The 23,162-nt window shown below is 38.5% G+C and overlaps 1 protein-coding gene across 1 annotated transcript in view; it reads right to left on the minus strand.

Annotated features, from left to right (window-relative positions):
* Window positions 1-1,430: 1,430 nt before the first annotated feature.
* Window positions 1,431-23,162, minus strand: part of TGFBR1 (transforming growth factor beta receptor 1) — a 51,606-nt gene continuing 29,874 nt past the window's right edge. The window contains exons 3-9 of the mRNA XM_036260432.1: window positions 20,924-21,154; window positions 16,099-16,329; window positions 13,543-13,710; window positions 12,721-12,877; window positions 10,832-10,956; window positions 9,205-9,335; window positions 1,431-5,899 (exon numbers count right to left, since the gene is read on the minus strand). Coding sequence (XP_036116325.1) covers window positions 5,774-5,899; window positions 9,205-9,335; window positions 10,832-10,956; window positions 12,721-12,877; window positions 13,543-13,710; window positions 16,099-16,329; window positions 20,924-21,154 — 1,169 coding nt within the window. The 3' untranslated portion in view covers window positions 1,431-5,773. The remainder of the gene's footprint in view (window positions 5,900-9,204; window positions 9,336-10,831; window positions 10,957-12,720; window positions 12,878-13,542; window positions 13,711-16,098; window positions 16,330-20,923; window positions 21,155-23,162) is intronic.

Here is a 23,162-nt window from a genome sequence, read left to right on the forward strand (position 1 = left end):
TAAGAGTTCTCAATGTTGTTGTTGTTTAATTGGGAAGGACAGTACAAGACACAGGAAGAGGTGAGTGATATGTACAAGCTTTGTTACATAGTCAATGATCAATAAGTATGTATTGAGAATGTAAAAATGTTCTTTCACATTAAATAATTTCAACCTCAAGCTCCAAACTTCCATTTTACTAAAAGGTGCTGGGTTCTAAGGCGAGCCCATTGTTGTAAAGAAAACATCAGCTATGCGAAAAATACAAACTAATAAAAGGACAGTACAAGTAATAGATGGAAAAGTAAAAAGGAGTGTCCAGAGGGAAGCCAGAGATTGCTGGGGCAGAGTCGAGACCAGACAGATCTTAGACCCAAGGGGAGCGGGGGCTGGAATGCCTTTGAAAAGCTCGCAGCTCCGCACCTGCACTGTCAGATCAGTTCCGGCTCATTTGGGATTCCTTCAACCAGATGAGCTTCCTTCAACAGACTCCTGGGGCCTGCTCCGAGCCGAACCTTGGGCTCGGTAAGAGGTTCACAGAAATGACAGGTGGTACCTACTTCTGGGGTGTTCATTTCCAGCTGCAGAGGCAGGCCCCAGAACCATTCAAGGACACAGAATACACACAGGGCTTAAAAGGCAGCATGCATACACTATGACATGGCTTCAGAGCTAACAGAAGACTCCACCCAGACGTGGCACTGTGCTCTGACAGGGCACCCCGGGCATGCCTCGGTCCCTAGAAGACAAGGATCCAGCAGGGTTAGCATCCAGTCTTGGAACTTATTTTGTTTAGTTCTCACTTGAGATATTTGGAAAGGTGTGAAACCACTCGCTTCCTTCAAGGTGAACACAGAGGGTCCTAAAAACCCAAAGGGGGTTAAAATGGGAATGAAGTGTAATTTGAGGCTGTGCTAAAGTCACCTGGAAACACTGCAGGGGATCAGAGATCTACCAACAGGCAGGATGAGTGAGCGGAGGAGAAGTGCCATCTGATTCAACTAGCAAGGCTGAGGGCAGGAGTGGTCTGGCAGCCAGCAGAGCCTGAGCAAAGGGCAAGGGGTGCACGGGGAACAGGAAGGAGAGCGATTCAGTGTGACTGGCGCAGTAAATGTGCTGGGTGGGCGGAGCGGCCTAAGTGAGGTGTCTAGCAGACTTGAGATCTAATTTACACACGATATAGTTCACCCACTGTATGTGTACAATGAATGATTTAGTAAATTGATAGTTGTGCATCCATCACCAAAAACCCAGTTTCAGGATATCTTTGTCATCCTGACCACTGGTACCCAGCGCATGGGAAGCAGCCAGCAAGAGATGCTCCTTGGGCAGGCGAGCACTTCTCCAACATGCTTCGATATTATAATTTGTACCGGGGAGTAATCCAAAGTCTCATAACAGCATGGCTCACTCTGAGAGACGTACTTTATTTTAAATTATGCCACTAGCACTTGGGGAAAAAAGTAATTTATTTGCATTGCTTCCATTTTTCTACTGTAGTGTTAGGACTTGACATAAGTATCACTCTTCTACTTCCTATTTACAGTTCATTCAGAATATTACTACAAATACAATATACATCGTTTAAAAACTTATGAGGAACTGCAGTTTTTGTTTTTCTCTCCTCTTTACAAGTTTCTCAAAATCATTCAACTTAAAGGAAAATTCATATGGACATTTTCTGTACACATCTGAAAGGGCAGAGATTACACCGATAAAGCCAAAAGGATTTTGCACAATAAAATACAGAAAGTAAAGATGGTGTTATTTGGGGTACAAATATAAACAATACAGTACCATTTGAGTAATGTAACAACATAACACTCATACTTTATAGAAATAAAACTGCAAACCTGGAGAATGCTCTGACAAATATTAAACATATATACACAATGAGGTAAGTGTACCTTGGTCTCTTGAGAGGTAATTTAAGTTTAAAGCAATTGACATTTTGAAGCATCTCCTTGACATATAAAGAAATAGCAAACACCCCACTCCATTGGCACAATGTGAAAAAGGGATATCAAAACATCATGGTATTCATTCACAAATCTTGTTAAAAAAATAAAAACAAATTCACTGAAGTTCTTTTTAAACTTTAAGAAACAGGTTGAATGTATTAACCACATTTATAAAGTTTACAATTACAAATAAGATTGTATAATGGGACTGAAGATTTAAATGTACTGGCAATCCTCAGAATGTCCGTCCTAGAAGTCCGGCATTCCTAGACAGGGGCCATGGGTATGCCAACATTCCCAAGCAGACACAAGAAGCTGCAGTACATGTTCAGATCTATCCTTAAGGATTTCAAAACTATTTAAATTAGCATTTTTTGCCAAGTTCTAACAGAACGATAATTTGGAATCTCCATTATCTGGAGCCAGAACACTGCCCCAGTCAACAAAAGAAATAGGTGAGTTACAATTGCTCTTTCGGTGCAAGGATAAAAATAAATTCTTGATATGACATGTCTAATGGGATACTGATTTTGTTGTGCATTTTAATTAGCACTTTGCCTTCTTGTTTTACCAAATATTCTGTGTGTGAGTTCTCAGACGTAGGGGAAAAAATGGTAACTCATGCATAAGCTGCAAAATGGCCAAGTGACCACTTACATTCTGTAGTAAGAACTGAAATATGGAATTCTTAATGGCCATGGCACTGCACACCGACTCAAGGCACTTCTTGAGCACTATCATTACAGCAGAACTACAGGTTCAGCTCTCTGGGCCACACCCTGTCCCACAGGAGACACAACTGGTACCTCCTCCACTGCCAGAGCTGCCACTGCTTGGCCACGGCTGAAGTCAAAGGAGGGCAGCCAGCAGGGCCATCATCTGCCCAATCTCCAAACTTAAAGACCCCTCCCAGCAACATCCAACGAATGATTCAAGGAAATGAAAATGAAAGTATGCCCCACGACGTCCATTAACCATTTTGCTATAGATATCAAAGGCAGCTCTTCGGTCGAAAGGCTGCTGTGGGGGCGGGGAGGCTGGCAGGCTCTGGTCTCTGAGTCAGGATCAGCAGGAAGGCAGGTTGGGAGAAACAGAGCTGAAGTTATTAAAAAGAAAGGACCAGGGGTGTCTGTGCCCCCCTAGGTCACACCTCCCCCACCTCCATTCCTCCAGTATTGACAAAATGGATGTGGACAGGTAATTTGCCTGAAGGCATATTTTAGCAACATTGAATCTTGGAACATAAGCATCTGAAGACAGCAGTATAAACAAAGGCCTGGGTTTCAAAATGACAAAATTAATACACTAGTCAAACTTAACTGCGGTTGATCTATTTCATCTTTTAAATTACTTTAATTTTCAATATTAGCCAATTGAGGTTTATCAAACCGTCAATAGCCAAAAAAGGAACTAGCTGCAGTAATATGTAAACCCAATTTAGAACTAAATTCCAACTTTTAAAAAATTCCCTGATTCATCAAAAGTACATTTTGTCCACTTAAGAAAAGTATAACTGTAACTCAATATTTAATTTAATATAGAGTATGTTCAGCAAAAATTGATTACCTTAAATGAAAGTGAGAAGTAATATATCACAACTTTAAATCAGATAAGAACTTTTGGTATGTTCTTAAAATTATATAAAAATAGTTTTAGTGATAAAATGCATTGGTCCCCTGGATTTCATAAAGCAGATCTGGTAGGATTAGAAATGGCAGAAAAAAGAAAGAAAAAAAAGAGTTCCTAATCACAGAGCTAGAGATTATTAAACAGGAAATAGAACATGAATATAAAAACAAATTTCTCAAACTCATACATTTGCTTTGATAAAATCAGTAACTACAGAAAAAAATGCAAATTTAGAGTCAAAATATTAACCTCTAAGCGCATTTTCCCCATGTTTTTAAACACATGAAACTGACACTAAATTCCTATGTAATGTCAATCTTGCTAAAATTACTTTGGTTTTAAGATCAAATAGTCTTTCAAATGTATTCTATGTATAGGAGATAAGACATTATCAGAATGCAGCTCAGTTAGCTCAGTGGCCACCACCTCTTACTGACCCAAATACTGTGAAGGTTGTTCTAACCCTTTCATTTGGAAATTGACAGCACTACAAAGTCAGTGTCTTGCCTCACAGCTAAGATAGTTTTGCCCCCTCAGAAAAGATCACAGTGATAAAGAAAACTTTGAAAACTGTAAAAGCCCTGCAAAGACTTTTAGCACTGGAAGTAAAACCAGTTATTTTAAGATAGTTTCAACTTAATGTGAGATCATGACTGGTTTATTTTAAACATTTAACCTGACCAAAAACATCTGTAAATGTAGAACCTATACTCAGAAAATGCTTTAGCTACCACTCTCCCAAATATCAAGAGTGTACGGAATCTATTGCATAACCATGTAAATTAAGCAGTCAAAATATCTGCACACAGAAGGAAAGACTGAATTAAAAGCTGCCTTCCTCAAAAAGTAGTGAGACCTCAAAACCACACTAACTCGAACCTGTTACAGACAGAAAATCCACCGAACAATAACTCCTACATAACAAATGTGAGGCTTTCGCACACCTGTTATCTAATCAAATTATTAACTACCATTACCTTCCTAGAAAAAGGCCTATCATTTAACATTAACCATATTCTAACTTTAAACATAATTCATTTCTTAAAAAAATAACACTGTCTTTGATCAGATAAAGAACAAAATGGCTTACAGAATGCCACACAACTTTCCACAAGCAGCTAGACAAATTTTCCCTTTTAGAAAAATGAGTCTGTAGGCTACAAATTTTAAATTAATGTCCTATAAGCATCTAGAGTGCCACTCAATGTTTTTTAAAGTATACTTAGATGACACAACTAAAATGTAAAAACTTGATGTGATACTATTCAAACATGACCATGACAACAATTTACCAATTAATTCCACCTCATTTCTTCAGTGGTTTAAGCACATTCTGGTAGAAGAAAGGCATTTTCAAAATGGAATACCAAATGACATACCACAAAAACACTTCAAAAAAACAAAATAGAAAATGTCTGGGTTACCCAGATAATAAACGTTCTGAATTGAAACACTACAGGTTTCAACACGCACAGACTTTAAGCAATTCTACTCTTTCCATTAGTAAGACACAGAAGTGGCACTTACTGGTGTAGTACAATCCCATTTTGAAGGCATGTAGTATTCTGAATATGTGAAAGAACGATAACAGTATACAAAATAAAATTGCATAAATTATGTTCTTCACTACTATATGAGGTCATTTTTAGATTTAAGAGTTTTATAAGTGTTAGTTTTAAGATCCTGAAATTTATAGAACAGTACATTCAAAGTCTGAATCAAGGAAACTCTTTAGTGGTTCAGAATCCTCTGAGAATGTACTAACCAGGAGTAAATCATTTTCTTTAAAAATAAGAAATGCTTCGTATAACTCAGCAATCCAGCTCCTTTGCCCTTAAAGATGATCTTCAGCACAGCAGTTACCTAAAATTAAGACCAGCAATTATCTTTAAACACACACACACACACACACACACACACACACACACACACACAAACCTTGTATTAATAAAAAATAAAGGTAGACTACACAACATTTTGTAACTGTCCTGGGAAAAAAGAGTTCATAGTGCACAGAAAGGACCCACATGGCTGTTCCCTGGGTCCAAAGAAATCCTGGGAAGTTTTAAATTGACCTTATTACATTGTTGCAAAAGGAAGCAATATCCTTCTGTTCCCTCTCAGTGAGGTAGAACAATTGACCTCCCAAATGAAAACCCAGGAGCAGATCTGAAGAAAAGCAGAGTTCAGGCAAAGCCGCAGAATTACATTTTGATGCCTTCCTGTTGACTGAGTTGTGACAAAGTTTTCTTTATCCGCAGAGCTGTAAGCCTAGCTGCTCCATTGGCATACCAACATTCTCTCATAATTTTAGCCATTACTCTCAAGGCCTACAAGAAAATACAAGAAAAATAATTAATGAATGCAGCACTTTCCATTGATTTGGATAAGAATCTTTACCTGTAAGTTTTCTTTCTAAATGAGGTGTGTACAAGTTTTTGTGTTTGAGCATTATTTGTCATACCACATGAATAGAAATAACCTAAATTCCCATCGATAAGGTCCTGGTGCCAACAGCTGGAAAGCAGAGGGAGAGAGACGGGATGGATGACTCACTCAGCAGACCTGAAAAAGCTGAATCCTAAACCAGAGCTATGCAAGGCAAAGAGGTAACTTGACTCACACTGACACCCCACCTTAAACTGAGGAATTAACTATGTCAAGTACCTCTAGGTTCGGGTGAAAAATAGAAGCATTAGTCAAAAGAGCTGGAACCCCAGATACCTGTCCCTCCCACTATCTCACCCCAGGAATAGACTGGAGGTTTGCACCCGAGAAGGTAAAACAGAAATTTCTGACTTGGGAAACAGACGAGAAAGTTACATACTGACAACAAACTAAATGCTAAGAGCACAGGCTTTCTCCCCCAACACAGGCAGCAACATGTACATGCTCCTCCAGGCCACAGACTGGGAGAGTTTCCTGGGGCGTGAGCAGCCCAAGAGGAGGCCTAAAGGGACAGACACGAGTGGTTCCTCAAGGAAGCAACCCTGTCAGACCCTTAACGATCGATCAGTCAAAAAGCTCCATTCCTGTGCCCAAAGCTTCCTATCAGCTTTCAGAGCCCTGCTCTTAAAGAGAGTATGAGTTTGATCAAACATCTGAGAAAAGGATCTAAAATGCAGCTGACACAAACAGAAAAAGCAGCATGGAGAAAACAGAAGCTGTACATGGAAAAAAAAATATCAACAATCTATCATTAACATCCTCAAAGAGATCCAAAAAAATATGGTACTGGATTTATCATTGACAGATTTTTGTTTCTTGTTCTGCTTTGGAAAAACTTCACAAAAAAGGTGTAAGATAAACTTGATTTTTTTTAAAAAAGATAACAGCTGATCAACCTCCCAGAAAGAGGAGAAAAAAGACAGAGATGGATAACAGGAGGGAAAACATAAGCAAATTGGAAGGAAGTCTAACATTCATAATCAGAGTTGAAGAAAGAAAAGAGAGGAACCTGAAAGAGAACAAATCAAAAAAATATTTCCAAAACATTTCCTAAAAGTCAATGTCTGTTTCCAGATTTAAAAGGACCAAGTGCCTATCACAGACATATATTCATTCAACAATTATTTATTGAGTGTCTACCATTTACCAGATACCATCGTTGGTGCAGGGGATACAACAGTGGACACAGACAAAATCCCTGCCCTCATAAAGCTTAAAATCTACAGGACTAAAGCATAAAATTAATAGGTAGCAAAATACATGGACTGCCAGTGGTAAGTGCTAAGAAGAAACATCATTTAGGGAAGGAGATAAAATATGTTAGGCAAGGAGGATGCTATTTTAAATAGATGGAGAGGTAACGTCTCATTGACAAGGTAACATCTAAGCAAGGACCTGAAGGAGGGGAAGAATGAGCAAACCAAGGAATAGAAAGATGTGAGATCCAAGAAGGAGGATTCACCACAAGAGGCAAAGGGAATCCCAGGATGAAAAGTGAGGGGTGTCCCAGGATGAAGCTGTACAGCAGGGCTAGAGGGCAACAGTCCAGACTGGAAAAGGTCAGAAGGTTCTGAAAGGCACTTTAGTCAGTTTCATATCTTAAAAAAAAAAAAAAAAAAAAAAAAGTGTTTCAACTATAGAGAAATTTACAAAACGCTAGAAAAGTGAAAAATTGAATTAGTGCTAAGTACCTAGCAAACTAACTAGACAAAACAAAAATGACGGCATTAATTCAGCATGATGTGATAGTCACTGCAAGTTCATGTATGATCTTAACGTTACCTGCTAACTTTTCTTAATGCATAAAAGCCATCTATCTGTTCAAGAGTAATTGCTCTAATTATTGTTTGAAAAGTTTTTTCTTTATTGATTTTAGAGAGAGAAGAAAGGAGAGGGAGAGATAGAATTGATGAGAGAGAACATCGACTGGCCGCCTTCCTGCATGCCCCTCACTGGGGATCAGGCCCACAACCTGGGCGTGTGCCCTGACCGGGAATCGAACCTGCGACCTCTTAGTGCATGGGTCGTTGCTCAATCACTGAGCCACACCGGCCAGGCAAATTGCTCCAATTATTGAGTGAGTGCACAAATACTCAAGTTTGTACTCTTATATTTTGATCTTATATTAAGATCAAAAAGTTTTTCATCACCATTTATGCCCCCTAGACCCTCTTCCACCTCCACCCCCCTGCAAGCAAAGATCGAAATTTTTAAAAGACAAAATCTAGCCCAATTTTATTTGTCAACATGAGATGTATTGTATCTGGGCCTAAGCACATGATCTTGTTGGAGGTAGTGAGGATCTCTGTTGATGTCAAAGATTATATATACTGAGTCCTACATTATTTTGAGATGTAAAATCAACTAATTAGTGGCCAGCTTTTAATTCTCCTAAACTACAAAACTCCCAGTCTAGAGGGAAATGCTCTGCCTCATCTACATTATAATTAGTAAGAGCCAGCAATTAAAGATAGATTACATAAAATTTGTCTTAGGAATTCTTTAAATTTACAACTGCAAAAAGATTTCTAAAACTTGTTGTAAGAGCTGGGGTTGAGAAGCTTAGACACTGCCGGGAAGCATTTCCATCAAATTCCTAGTGAATGATCATATGGGCAATCAGATGAATAAGATACAAAATCATCTGAACCACCTTCATAATCATCTTACCCAAGTTCCTCATTGCCCAGTGTGACTCTGAAATGGTATCCAAACAAGATACAGAATAGAGGTCTCCCAATTGCAGTCAACATTCATCCCACTACTCTGGGCTGCCCTGATTGAAGGGAAGCATTCATTTAAAATGCAGGTGCTGCCCTGGCCAGTTTGGCTCAGTGGTTGGAGCGTCGACCTGCGGACCAGAGAGTCCGGGTTCGGTTCCCGCTAGGGGCACGTACCAAAACAAACAAACAAACAAACAAACAAATAAAATGCAGGTGCTTTGGTTTCTGGCAGATCTAAACATTGTTCTGATGGCCACAGCCAATACTACATGACTCTTTCAATGTGCTTAAAAAATGAACATGAAAAAGATTATTCTGGTTTTACTCGTTAGTTTAATTGCCCTGAAAAAGAAAAAAAAAGAGAATTCTCGTGTCTTTTCCTTAAAGGAAAGTAGCAAATTTCCACTTATTAAATAAGCAGAAGCAGTTTGGAAAACTGCATAATATCTAAAAGAAATACTCACTTCACAGCTCTGCCATCTGTTTGGAATATTTGGCCTCAACTTCTGTTCACAAACAACTTTTCTCATTTCTTCAACTGATGGATCAGAAGGTACAAGATCATAATAAGGCAGCTGGTAATCTTCATGAATTCCTATATTGGTAAACATAAAAATAAATAAATAAATAATCTACTTTAAAGAATTTACTCAGATAATGCCAGACCATTTTCTGACCAGACAGGAAAGGACCACCTGTGTGTGTTATTACAGGGTCCCTTTATTAAACTAGGTAAGTGGAACGGGGCTCACAGTTTGCTCTATCTCATCCACACCTGTATCAACAACTCAAGTTGGTACTGGGCCCACACCTTGAAACTAAGTATTACTGTGGGATCAAAAAGGCCATTTGATTGGAGATGAACTATGAACTGTGAGGACCAGATCGACCCCTAGAACTCTAGTGTGCAAGAAATGAGTGTTCATTCTGTGAGTGCAGAGCCTCTCACGTGGTATCGTGGTATGGGGCCATACCTTCTATGTCAGAGATGTGAAGCCTACAAGATGAGGCTCAGGTGCAAATCCCTTCCTCTACTTGCATCTGTCCATTTACAGGTCCTCTTTGCTACAATGTAGAGACACACTCTACACATCACTGCCTAAACCTGATACCCTAGTCTCAGCCAAGCTTAGGCTCCAGGTAAGAGCCTTTCTGGAGGTTAACATCAAAGGTACTCAATCTGCCCAGCTGGTGTGGTTCAGTGGTTGAGTGTCAACCCATGCACCAAGAGGTCACCAGTTTGATTTTCAGTCAAGACACATGCCCAGGTTGTGGTCCCGATCCCCAGTAGGGGGAATGCAGGAGGCAGCCAATTGATGTTCTCTCTCTTCAATGTTTCTATCTCTCTCCCCCTCTCCCTATCTCGCGCGTTAAAAATAAGAAAGAAAAAAAAAAGTGCTCAATCTAAAACTAAATTTAAAAGTTAAAACAGCCCTGGCCAATTTGGCTCCAAAGTTAGAGCATCGGCCCATGGACCGAAGAGTCGCAGGTTCAATTCCTGATCAAGGGCATGTACCTTGGTTGCAGGTTCAATCCCAGGCCCTGGCCGGGGTTGTGTGGGAGGCAACCAATCAATGTCTCTCTCTCACATCTATGTTTATTTGTTTCTCTCTCTCTTTCTTTCTCTCTCCCCCTCCCTCCCACTCTATCTAAAAAAAGTTAAAACACACTTACTTTAAAAAGTAATGTAATGGCTATGTAATTGTATATCTAATTTCCAAGTTGGAGAAAACAACCGCAGTCTCAGGGGGAATCAGTTTGACCCAGATGCATGCTAGAAACAGCTTACTGGGTGGCCCCATTCTACACACCTCTATTTCAAGACAAGAAAGGGTTAGTGATGCTTTCCAACACTCAAGCGGAAACAGAAAAAGAATATACTAGGAAAAAGCTGTACATTAAATAAAGCATGTCACGTTGTTATCCTCTCACTACAGGTTTTAGCTCCTTTATTTTCTTGGCAGTCCCCTGATCACCTGGTGAGCATAATTTCAAACTGCTGATGTGTATAATTTCATTCAATAAAAGAGAAGGCAATTCTTAAACAACTTCTGTTCAAAACAAACTGTTGAGGAAACGAGGAGAACTTACCACCAATGGAACATCTTCGAGCTATTTCCCAGAATACTAAACCCATTGCATAGATGTCGGCACGCTTGAAGGATTCAAAGTGTTTCATATTTATAGAATCATCTAGAACTTCAGGGGCCATGTACCTAAAAAAGAAGTCAGCATTTTATTTAATTGAATAGTGGCCATATTACTCTTGGCCTGTTTTGTAAATTTTCTTTTACCCCTGAAAATTAAAAAAAAGTAAAAAATCATTCCATTACTACCACACAGTGTAAATGCTTTCTGACACCTCTCTATTCATAGAGATATAATATCATATAACTGAGATAATATTTGACTCAAGAAAAGTATTATATAACTATACTGTTTTCCAAATTAATGATGTCAACTAAATCCTAACTGCTGTCTGTCTTATGATCTTAGTTTCCAGGTACAGGTAACCGTGGCTGTTAACAAATGTTCTAAAGCATACCACATTTGTCATGTACTTTGCAGGGGCTATATGTTTTAATCTAGAAGTCTCCTCACTAAAATAGGATGGAACATACTCCAGGGGAGAAAGTAACAGATAAAAATGAATGCCAGTCCTCTTATTGATGCCACATTGGAATCTCAAAGTTTCAACAACCCTACTAAGGTTACGAATCAGGAACTACAAAGACCTACAGCAACCACTGTCCTGGAACCAGAGTTGAAAGTTCTGAGAGTCCCTGTTGAATCCAGAAATCATAAACACAACTTAGATAGAATGTAGCTTGGCTCTATCCAAGGCCAAGGTGGTAGTCTGAAGATATATTGTGACAACATGCTGTGATACAGAGCAAGCTTGTGTTCACAGGTTCAAATCTTGGCTCTTCAGCTTACCATCCATATGAAAGGTTGGCCACATTAAGTAATCTTCATGAGGTACATTTCTCATCTGTGAACTGAGAATAATAACGCCTACCTAGTTAGATTCTTTTGAGGACTTGTGGATTCAACAAATATTTACTGAGGACCTACTATGTATTAGGAACTGTGATGAATGCTGGGAATACAGACTGCTTTCAAGCAGCCCATAATCCTTTGGAATATACAGACAAATAAATGGACAGTTACACCATAATGTGTTAAGTATGTCAATGGTCCAATTTCAGCATGCTATGAGAGCTCCTGGAAAGAACACCTAACAGTCCAGAAAAGGCTTCCTATGAGGAAGAAAGGGTGAGTACAAGTTAGGAAAGCAGTAGGGGTAAGTAGGCTCTGGGATAGAGCACATGCAAAAGTTCTAAGGAAGAAAGAAGGCATGTTTTCAGGAACTGAAAATAGTTGGGACATCTATAATATAGCATTTGAGGAGGGCATCAAATGAGAAAATATGTAAAAAAGACTCATTAAAATGATTGGCACACAGCCCTGGCCAGTTTGGCTCAGCGGTTAGAGCATCGGCCTGTGGCCCAGAGAGACCAGAGTTTCAGTTCCCGCTAAGGGCACGTACCTCGGTTACAGTTTGTCCCCGGCCCTGGTTGGTCATGCGGGTGGCAGCCACTCAATGTGTTCCTTTCACATCGATGTTTCTCTCTCTCTCTCCCACTCTATCTGAACAAAAAATGGAAAAATGTCCTCGGGTGAGGATAAAAAAAAAAAGATTGGCATACAGCAGGTACCCTAAAAATGTTAGCTCCTATTGCTATTATAATTAACATAACTAATGATAAATATCTTCTAGAAGGACTATCTTTCATCAACAGGCATCTTTTTAAGCCAAGTAACCTTGGTTTCAGAGCAGGCAAAACCATAAGATCTTCTACCTGTGGCCAATCTAACAAAGTCTGAGTTTCAGAGAGGATATGTACATACAGATGAGAAAGAAAAGAAAAAGAAATTGTTTTCAGAACATATTAAATACTGTTTATTCACAAGTGTACCTTTTTGTCCCCACTCTATGGTTTGGGGCAATATCAATTGTATCTGTGGCAGAATCATGTCTTACTGCCAGTCCCAAGTCCGCAATACAGCACGTTCCATTCTTTTTCACCAAGATATTTTTTGATTTCAAATCTCTGTGAGCAATGGCTGGTTTTCCTAAAGAAAAAAAATTAAACGTAACTGCTTATAAGGTAATGCCAATCACAATTCTTACCTTTAGACTCAAAAGTCTCTGCCCCGTCCAGTGTAAAGCACTTTAGCCCACATCACCCACAATACCTGGGTCATTACTTAACAATCTCAAGTGAATCAGGTAGCAGTGAATGATAAATAGAGTATGGAGATGTGTTGGTGTCTGACAGCCTACACAGCACAAAAATCAAAGCATAAAAATTTCATAACTAAAGCTTAGTATTTAATTTTTCAACTGTAAAAGGGTCTCATGCAGTCCCCTTATTTCAAAGCCAAATACAGTTTTGTTAGATGGCAAGATAACATTTATATAGTGTGTTGATATTTACAAAGCATTTTCACCTTTCTTTTGATACACACATAAAAAATACATCTCTTAGACTTGAATTCTAAAATCAAGATCTTCAAAAATCACAAGTAGGAAACTGAATGTTAGTATTAAGAACTCACAAAAATATCAGTATGTTATAAGGACTACAGAATCTCTAAACAAATTTCCAGATTCCTAACTCCATTTGAGATTTTCAACAAAGATAACATCTCCAATTAGATTGACTTCTTGCAAAAATGTTCTAGACACTAGATCCATGGGAATTTAAAGCTTAAATAACAGGCTTGCTTCAGGTTACCTTGGGTACCAACAATCTCCATATGAAGATGGGCAAGTCCACTTGCTGTGGACAGAGCGAGTTTTATCATTCCTTCCACAGTAACTGTGTATCTGTTCAAATAATCAAAAAGGGATCCATGCTCATGATAATCTGACACCAACCAGAGCTGAGTCCATGTACCATTGTCTGCGAAGTACAACAACAATATTTCAATGGGCTGTAGAACATTTACAATGTATTTGTTCAAAAGTTATCACTTTACTCTCTATCCCAAATCCCACAATTGCAACATGATGGTACTTTAAGTTTGTAAATATTTCCTTCATATTTTCATGTATTCAGTTTGTCTTATACTTTTACATATGTATCCTTTAGATCCTCAGAGTAAGCCCTCATTTTTGAGATAAGGCTGGATAAGTAATCCCCCTTAAGAGACAAGGAATCATAGTTCAAAGACAGTAATCTTGAGTCTACACAGACAGTGGCAGAGCTGGGAACTCTTCAGTGCCTAGAAAAATGCCAGGTTCAGGTTAGGTGCTCCATGGTTGTTTCTGGAAGAAGGGAGGCAGGGAAATGAGAAGTAACAGGACCCCAGTGTGGCCAAAGTGGGAATGGAATGGTACGGAATAAAACTCAAAGTGAGGTTAAATGAAGAAATGCAATCTTTAATGACAGACTCTGAATATAGCTCACAAAGAAGCCAGACGAGATGATACGACTCCAAGGTTTCATAAAAATAGTACTATCGCTGACACGTGGGGAAGCTGAGACAGGAACTGAAATGTCAGGAGGAGAAAAAGCTGGGACTGAACCCAGTTTTACACACACAAGGTGATTCTGAACCTCAAGAACTAGGAATGTATGTGCCAAAAGTTCATTTGTAAGCTGATACATGAATTTGCACAGTTTTCCCATGGGAATCAAGGTAAAAGTTCTGGCTAGGCTGGTCCACAAAAGCCTATTTATCCAAGAAGCAGCTAGAAATATAAGAAAACCCACATTGCATGAAATTGTGTGTGTGTGGGGGGGAAGTATTACAATACTAGGAGGCAGTACGATTCAGTAGAAGATACACACCTGAAGTCACTGTAACCTGAGTTAAAATCCACGGGCTGTTATTAAGTGACCTCAGATTCGTTTTTAACCACTGAGCCTCGGTGTCTCCTTTTACACAAGAATACTTTACTTTGCAAGACTATTAAGAAGATTTTAAAATAGGATAACAGTTTTTTTTAAAGCATTTAGTACAATGCATGGAACATTAAAATGTACCATTTCTTCATTAGTTTTAAAACAAAAGACAAAACCCAAATTGACATAATACAACCTCTGTATTTTGAAGCTTATTATCTGAAGGAAAGCGACTCTAATTAGAAGATATTAAGAAAAATGTATTCAGAAGATTCTGGAGGGGATGTCTGAGTATTTTCAAAAGGATTTAGAGATTCATGACACTAGTTATTTATAAACCTGTCCTTTGTAAACTGATTCTGTTCAAACTAGTACGTTTTCTTTCCCTTTGTGGTTCTCAACCTTCCTAATGCCACGACCCTTACAGTTCCTCATGTTGTGGTGACCCCCAACCATAAAATTGTTTTCGTTGCTACTTCATAACTGTAATTTTGCTACTGTTATGTCTTAGGTGACCCCTGTGAAAGGGTCATTCAACCCCCAAAGGGGTCACAACCCACAGGCTGAGAACCACTGCTTTATACAGATGCATCACTAGTTTTATCTGCCTGCTTATTAACCATGACTGAATTCTGAAAGGCTCACAAGTACAAGAAATAGGAACACAAGCAGAAGGAAGACAGAAAGATTTTTCTGAGGAAATTGACAACAAGAGCAGAAGGAAGAAGGATATGTAAGAGGATGTGCATATATAAAGGGGTGTCTGGAAAGAATGAACTAAATCAGGAAGATGAAGATAGAGGAGAAGGGAACTGGGGTAGAGGGGGGGCAAGGGAAGAGCCAGCAAGGTGAGTCAGTTCCCATGGTGACCACCAGATGACAGCACTAGCTTGGTTGCTGCTTGAGCAATTGCAAAGAGAAAGTTCAGGGCACAGCAGCAGGAGCGTTTTGTGCCAATGTTTGTGACTTGGAACATGCCTAAAACATACTGGGCTTGAGTGAGGTTTGAGCCCAAAATGCAGATTTGAAAGTCACCACCACAAGAGAGTTTGAAACTAGAAATGTGGGTAAGTTCGTCCGGCCAGTATGGCTCAGTGGTTGAACATCAACCCATGCACCAAGAGGTCGCCAGTTCGATTCCCAGTCAGGACACATGCTCTGGTGGTGGGCCCGATCCCCAGTGCGGGACATGCAGGAGGCGGCCAGTCGATGCTCTCTCATGGACATTTCTATCTCTCTCTCCCTCTCACTTCCTCTCTCTCTAAAAATCAATAAAGGAAAAAAAAATTTTTTAAAAACTGTGGGTAAGTTCTTTAAGGGAGCAATTACTATTTGATACACATCTATTTTTCTCATTAAATTTGACAATGTTTAGTAGCCATATCGGTAAAAGGGCTTAATTAAATAGATTTTGTTACACTCAAAGGAGAAAATGTTACTGACCTTTATTGTCTGCTGCTATAAATCCCAAGATGTTTTCATGACGCAACATTACAGTTTGATAAATCTCTGCTTCACGGAACCATGAACGTTCTTCTCTAGAGGAGAATATTTTAACAGCAACTTCTTCTCCTCTCCACTTTCCTCGCCAAACTTCTCCAAATCGACCTTTGCCAATACTTTCTTGTAACACAATAGTTCTTGCAATTGTTCTCTGAACAAGCAATGGTAAACCTGAAGATAAAAATAAATAGTATTCAGTACAAACAATCAACAATAGTATGGGTTTCCAACACCACAAAAGGAAAGGAGTAACTCTTTTAAGCTCTACTTCTAATGAACTTACAATCTCAATGAGATAAAGACCACATTTGCAAACACAATAATTCATGATAAAAGGCAATTAATAAGTACAATAAAAGAATCCAGAAACTCCTGCCTAAAGTGTCAAGGTAGGCTTTGTAAATTAAGTTGAATTTAGACTGGCATTTACAGAGGGACTGGACCAAAGGAGAAAAGAGGTAAGGTATTCAGGTAAGAGGCATATGCAAGCAGAGGTAGGAGGAGGAAATGAATGACACATGGTTAGGGAACTAGCTTAAACAGAAAGGAGATGCATGTGTTAAAGCAGTGGAAGAGAAGGTAAGCTGTCACCAGTATATGACGAGTACTAGATGCCAAGCTCAACGTGACCAGAGAGAGCTGTGCATAAGCAAAGAACTATTATAGATTTCTGAAGAGAGACATGTATGGGGAGAAATAATTTAAAAATATGATTTCAGCCCTGGCCGGTTTGGCTCAGCGGTTGGAGTGTCGGCCTGCGGTACAGAGAGACCCGGGTTCGGTTCCCGCTAAGGGCACGTACCTCGGTTGCAGTTTGTCCCCGGCCCTGGTTGGTCGTGCGGGTGGCAGCCACTCGATGTGTCCCTTCACATCGATGTTTCTCTCTCTCTCTTCCTCTCTCTCCCTCCCGCTCTATCTGAACAAAAAAATGGAAAAATGTCCTCGGGTGAGGATAAAAAAAAAAAAAAATATATGATTTCAGAAAGAATCTGGTAACAGTTTTCATTGTGGGAGGAGAAAAGTATGTGAATACAAGACACATAAAAGTAAATTCTGGTCTAACTTTTAGTAAATCGGTAAAAATTATCACAGAAATCATTTTAAGACAGGCAATTTGCTTGCTAGGAACTGGCTGTCTACACAACACTAGTATCTTAAACAAGTGTCTAGTAATTTACTTTGGTAATTTTTTTCACCAAATGAACTTGCCTTACTCTAAAACATGTATTTTGAAATATTACCACACATATTCCACTTATAGAAAAGGATTTACTACCTACCTACAATATTTAAGTAACACTATATTTGGAACTATTCCGGTTCACTTAAATGCCTGACAAGTCAGAACTCATATAAATGGTATGGTCAAGATAGGCTAATGGGACAAGAAAAAGTTGCTGTCATCCCATCACCCCTGGATTCTAGATGCAGACCTAAAATTAAAAACCACATCTAGATTCATCATATTATTTATATTTAGTTACTATGACCCACATGAATACCTGAGCATTTTAAAAAAGTAATAACTTTCTTCTAAAAACAAAAGTAAACAAGTCTAATTTAGATTTCCATATACTCTGCTTTACTCTTCTGTGTCTTAAGAGTAAACTGCAATAGGGAAAAGGCTTCACATTAGTGAACAGAAATAAGACCTGAGTAGCACAGATACATTATAAGGGGTCATAAGCATGAACAAAACATAAGAAACACTGGCATGAGATTCACTCCCTTTCAAACACTGGTACACATAAGCATGCTCACATACACAAGCATGCTCACACACACTTTACGATCGATCCAATGACAGCTTAAATATGGGCACATGCACAACCTGAGATTCAAGTTAATGCAACTGGGAGTAGGTTAGCTTTAAGGTTACAACTGCAGAACCCAGCTCTCCACGGTCTCCCCTGCAGTTCCCAAGTTAAAAGCAGTCTTTGAGAAATAGAAATGGGGCCTTTCCTCAATTATGGTCATGATACTGAGATATATAAATTCGTTAATATATGATGTTTAGTGTTACCTTTTCCTTAATAAGTGAAAGAACTAAAAAGGGTATTTTATTTTTAATCCTCACCCAAGGACATTTTTGCATGTATCTTCAGATAGAGCAGGAAGAAGAGAGGGAGAAAGAGAGAGAAACATCAATGTGAGAGAGACACATCAAGTGGTTGCCATCCACACAACCCCAACCGGGGCCAGGGACAAACTGCAACCGAGGTACGTGCCCTTAGTGGGAACCGAACCCGGGACTCTCTGGTCCATGGGCCAACGCTCTAACCGCTGAGCCAAACTGGCCAGGGCTAAAAAGGGTATTATGTATACCCATTTTATTAACTTACAAGCATGATTCCCATGTATGAGGTAGCAGGCATTAAGGCTTTATAATGAATAGAAGGGAAAGAGATGGCTATCATTCAACAGATGATAGTTTCTGTGTGGATTAACCTGGAGGCCATTCAGCACCCAATGAACTATGATAGGGAAAGTAGGTCTTAAACTAAGCTTTTCTGTACAATGCAGGAAATGGATACTGTATGTCAGATTTTTCTTCCAAATATCTTTTCAATAAGAGTAACATCTGTCATTTGGACATAGCTTTACCATTTACCACATGCTTTCACACAAACATATTTGTCTCATTTGAACCTCACAGCAATTCAATTGCTTTCATTTTAAAGATGAAATAACTCATACATGAGATACCAACTAACTGCTCCAAACCACAGAGCTAGCAAACAATGTAAACACGTTTTGGCAGGGTAAGGTAAAAAGGAGAGAGAAACTTTCAGCAACAGAGCTGGGACCTGTGATGGATCTAGAAATATAGATAAAATGGAAAAAAGAATAATTCAATTCTTTACTTCATGTCTGTATCTTTAAGGTAAATAAATGTATTCTTATGGGGAAAATCAAATGTCATCCAGACTGCAGCTCCTTTTGATCCTTTAGGTAGGCTCGTTGCCCGGAGGCCTGACACATACCACTGTGCCAAGTAGCATGAGCTGCTTTGATTTCCCTGGGTGTAAATTTGGCAGTAAGAGAACAGGTCCAAGGGATTAATTCCAAATGATCTATAGCTACCCTGATTTCCTGTGACTTTTGGTCCTTGCTTATCATAGTATTTTGGTCCAGAATTATTTCTAGAACAAGCCAGATCTTCTTTGGGAACTCTTTGGACTAAGTCAGAATCAATGGGAAATCCCAGGAAAGCCCTAAAACAATCTCCACTCCTGCCCAAAGATGGTCCCATCTTCAGTACTAACACTGCTCCACCTTAATCCAATCTCTCATTGCCTCCTTCTTCACAATGGCCTCAGGGGTCCCTAAAGTCTGCCCTAAGAGACCTGGGTTCCAGTGCAAGCCTTCATGTGTCCTAGAAGTCATGGACGGAACTCACATACTGAATATATATAGCCAAATTCTACTGAGGAATTCAGGTAATAAAATCAGTTTCTTCGTTCTTAAATAAACAAACAGATATGCATATACATCAACATATTTAATTTCCTTAAAATAAACAAGCATTTGTCATTATATGAACTTTATCATCACATGTGATTTTGTGCTTCAAAGTCATATTTTTCCCCCAGTCACAATTTCTGCTTTAACATTCCTTTTAGTCATTTGATGATAAAATTAGTGAAATTTTCATTATATATTTTCTTTTTATAAATGTATCTTTGTTGTTTAAGGTATTACAGATGTCCTTCATTTTCCCCCCACTGACACTCTCTCCCCCCCCACTTCTACCCCTTCATTATATATTTTCAAACCTTCATTTTATCCATAAATGGCCTTATTTGAAGTTGATTTATATTTTTCAAAGACTAGATAGCATATCTCATTTAAAAGTCATAACGAACCACTTTAAGTAGTATTATCAGTAATATCTGTTGCCCAAAGAGGAAACATGATTTAACCAAGCCAATCAGTGACAAAGCTTGCACTGGAATCTTGATCTCTTGGTTCCTACCTACTGTCAAATAAAATACTGTGGAGGATAGGGGTCTTCCCCTCTTAGTATCCTTCCAGAGTAAGAAAAAATAAAAAATAAATCCCCTTTGGTTTAAACATAAAGCACTGCTATTTCAAAACTCACTTCTGGGGATAATTCTTCCAATTCCCTAGTCTACTTCTGATTCCAAAAAATCACCAGAACTGAGAAAAGCAAATATCACAGGGGTCATGGATCCATAAAGTCATATTAAATAACAAGGTGGTTAGACTTTTCTGAAGTAAGAAAATGACAAAAAATTCATAATTTTAATAAAATATTAGGCCTCAGTGAAAGAAACCAGTGTCCTATGTTAAAAAAAACAGATAACCTTCATAATTCGAAACACATTTTCTGTCATGCCTCCCTTCAAAAACAAAAATAAAGCTGTTAAACAGTCCTAATAGAATGAGTAGTTACATATCATTTGAACATCTTTGAATTTCAGCCTCATCTATATGAGAATAATTCTCCTTATTCTTACTACCTCATGGAGTCATGAGCGAGAATGCTTTGAAATTTACACAAACATGAAGCTGACATACTGACTTATTTCAGTAAATGTAAATTCTAATCTGTCTATACTAAACTAGTCACAGTTAGATACAGACCAAGCTTAAAGACTTTTATGGGGCTCAAAGCTAGAACAGTATTCACTCTATTCCAAGTTTTAACAAACTAAGCCAAGTGGCTTAACCAATTAATTAAATAATAACAGTTAATTTTTCTCACGGTGTTTCAGGAAAAAGGAAAAACAAAAAACATTACCTGATCCAGACCCCGATGTTGTCATATCATAAATTAAATCTTTTAACGTAGTACCCTCTGAAATAAAAGGGCGATCTAATGAAGGGTCCTCTTCATTTGGCACTCGGTGGTGAATGACAGTTCGGTTATGGCAGATATAGACCATCAACATGAGTGAGATGCAGACGAAGCAGACTGGTACAGCAATGACAGCTGCCAGTTCAACGGGACCAAGACCAGGTGATGGCTTTACTGAAAAAGGGCAAATGATAAACATCAACAATAAAAACACTGTAGGTGGCATTCACAATTTCCTAATTCTCCACATTTTCTGTAGCTGGCCACTACTGCCATTAGTCATAGAGCCTCCTTACGGCAGCTCACAGGGCTGGAAACCAGAACAAGTGAATCATTCAGTCTTCTCTCATGGGCCCTTTCATGATCAAACTCAGGCAACATTCTCTTATTCTTCCTGCATTTTTCAGCCATCTAAATAAATAACAAGGCCAGCTACCATCAGTATTTTAGGACCTCCCTAGTTATAACTCTCAGGGTCACTAATAAAAGAACCAATAATGTGGAATAATTCTCACGAATGTCTTCTTAGATCTTCTTTTTCTTAAAAGTAGTTTTGGTTTGTGTTCTTATTCCAAGGCCAGTATATATGCTAGTAGAGGGGTGGTGGAGGAGTGGGGATATGTATAAAAACAGAGGAACAAAAGTTAAAAAAAATAATATTTATAATATACAGCTTCACCACCCAAAACAATTTACATTTTAGTGTATGTATGTGTGTGTGTATATATATCCACCAATTTTGTTCAGGCAAAATACTATGTTTTTTTATAATAAAATTTTCATGTGTATACTTCAGTCTATTTTAATTAGTTGGGCTTTCAATTCAAGAGCATATATTTTCTCATAATCTCTTTTAATAATGACCGTTTTACATTGTTTCTGAAAGATATTAATGATAATTATTGTGGCATTCATCCTGAGCGTTGCTGGTTTACTGCATACCACCATTTCTTTACCAGCACATCTTCCTCACAGCCTTATTTGAATTGATTTCTTATGACACAGAATTTTAATTCTAGTAATTTCTTTTAGGAAGAGAGTATATATGCCCTTATACACTGAATACTTAATTATCTAAAAATGCCTGTTGCCTTTATATATGAAAAAATCTTGGCTTATCTAAAGAATTTTGAGTAACAATCACTATAATGATGTTCTACTGCTCTCTGGTATTTAAAAAAAGCAGAAAACCTAAACTTTTTTCCCTTTTATAGTGAATTAGTTAGTGCTCACTTGTGCTGAATGCATTTTTTTTTTTTCTTCATTCGTGAAATAGGTATGTCTTCTATTATATGTATTGGGTAAGCATTTTTTCATTAATTTTGCATAGCATTCTTATATCTTCTGTCTGCTTTTAATGCCTTTTTCTGGAATTTTTACACTAAGCATATTGGCTCACCTAGATCTGTCTTCTGTATCTCTTGAATTTGCTCACCAACTGCCCTTTTCTCTGAATTGTAGAACAGTTTCACAAGCTTGCCTTGCCTTAAGTTTATCTCACACTTGAGACTATAAAATCACAGTATCACCCAGCCGGTGTGGCTCAGTGGTTGAGCATCGACCCATGCACCAAAAGGTTGCCAGTTCTATTCCAGGTCTGGGCACATGCCCAGGTTGTGGGTCAAATCCCCAGTGGGGGACATGCAGGAGGCGGCCAATCAATGTTCTCTTTCATCAATGTTTCGGTCTCTCTCTCCTTCTCCCTTCCTCTCTCTCTAAAATCAATAAAGAAAAAAAATTTTAAGTCACAGTATCCAGTCTGCTGTTCACCTTCAATATTGCTTTCAAAAAATAATTCATCAATCAAGCTTTTCATCTGAAAGCAATCGTTAACAACTGTGAAAGGTCCTCATTTTATAGTAAACAGCTGAAAACAGACGTTGGTCTATCTGAAAGTTCTTCCCTATCATGTGGTGAGTCTATTTCAAAGGGTGATACATCTACTCTGATTTATCCAGTTCAGTTCACTTCTTTTAAACCCTGAAGCACTTCATTTGGTAATATTTTTTGTTGTTTGCGTATCAGGGACCTGAGAATGAGGAATTTATGTATTTTTAGCATTAGAAATGAAGTGACTCCTTCACAAGGTTTTGTGAATTTCCAATTAAATATTTCATGTCCAAACAATGGAAATGGGAAATTCTGGAACTATCATTGTTGTCATATCAGAATTGGAGATGCT

This window comes from Molossus molossus, unplaced genomic scaffold (genome assembly GCF_014108415.1).
Source record: "Molossus molossus isolate mMolMol1 unplaced genomic scaffold, mMolMol1.p scaffold_m16_p_14, whole genome shotgun sequence".
Lineage (NCBI taxonomy): Eukaryota > Metazoa > Chordata > Mammalia > Chiroptera > Molossidae > Molossus > Molossus molossus.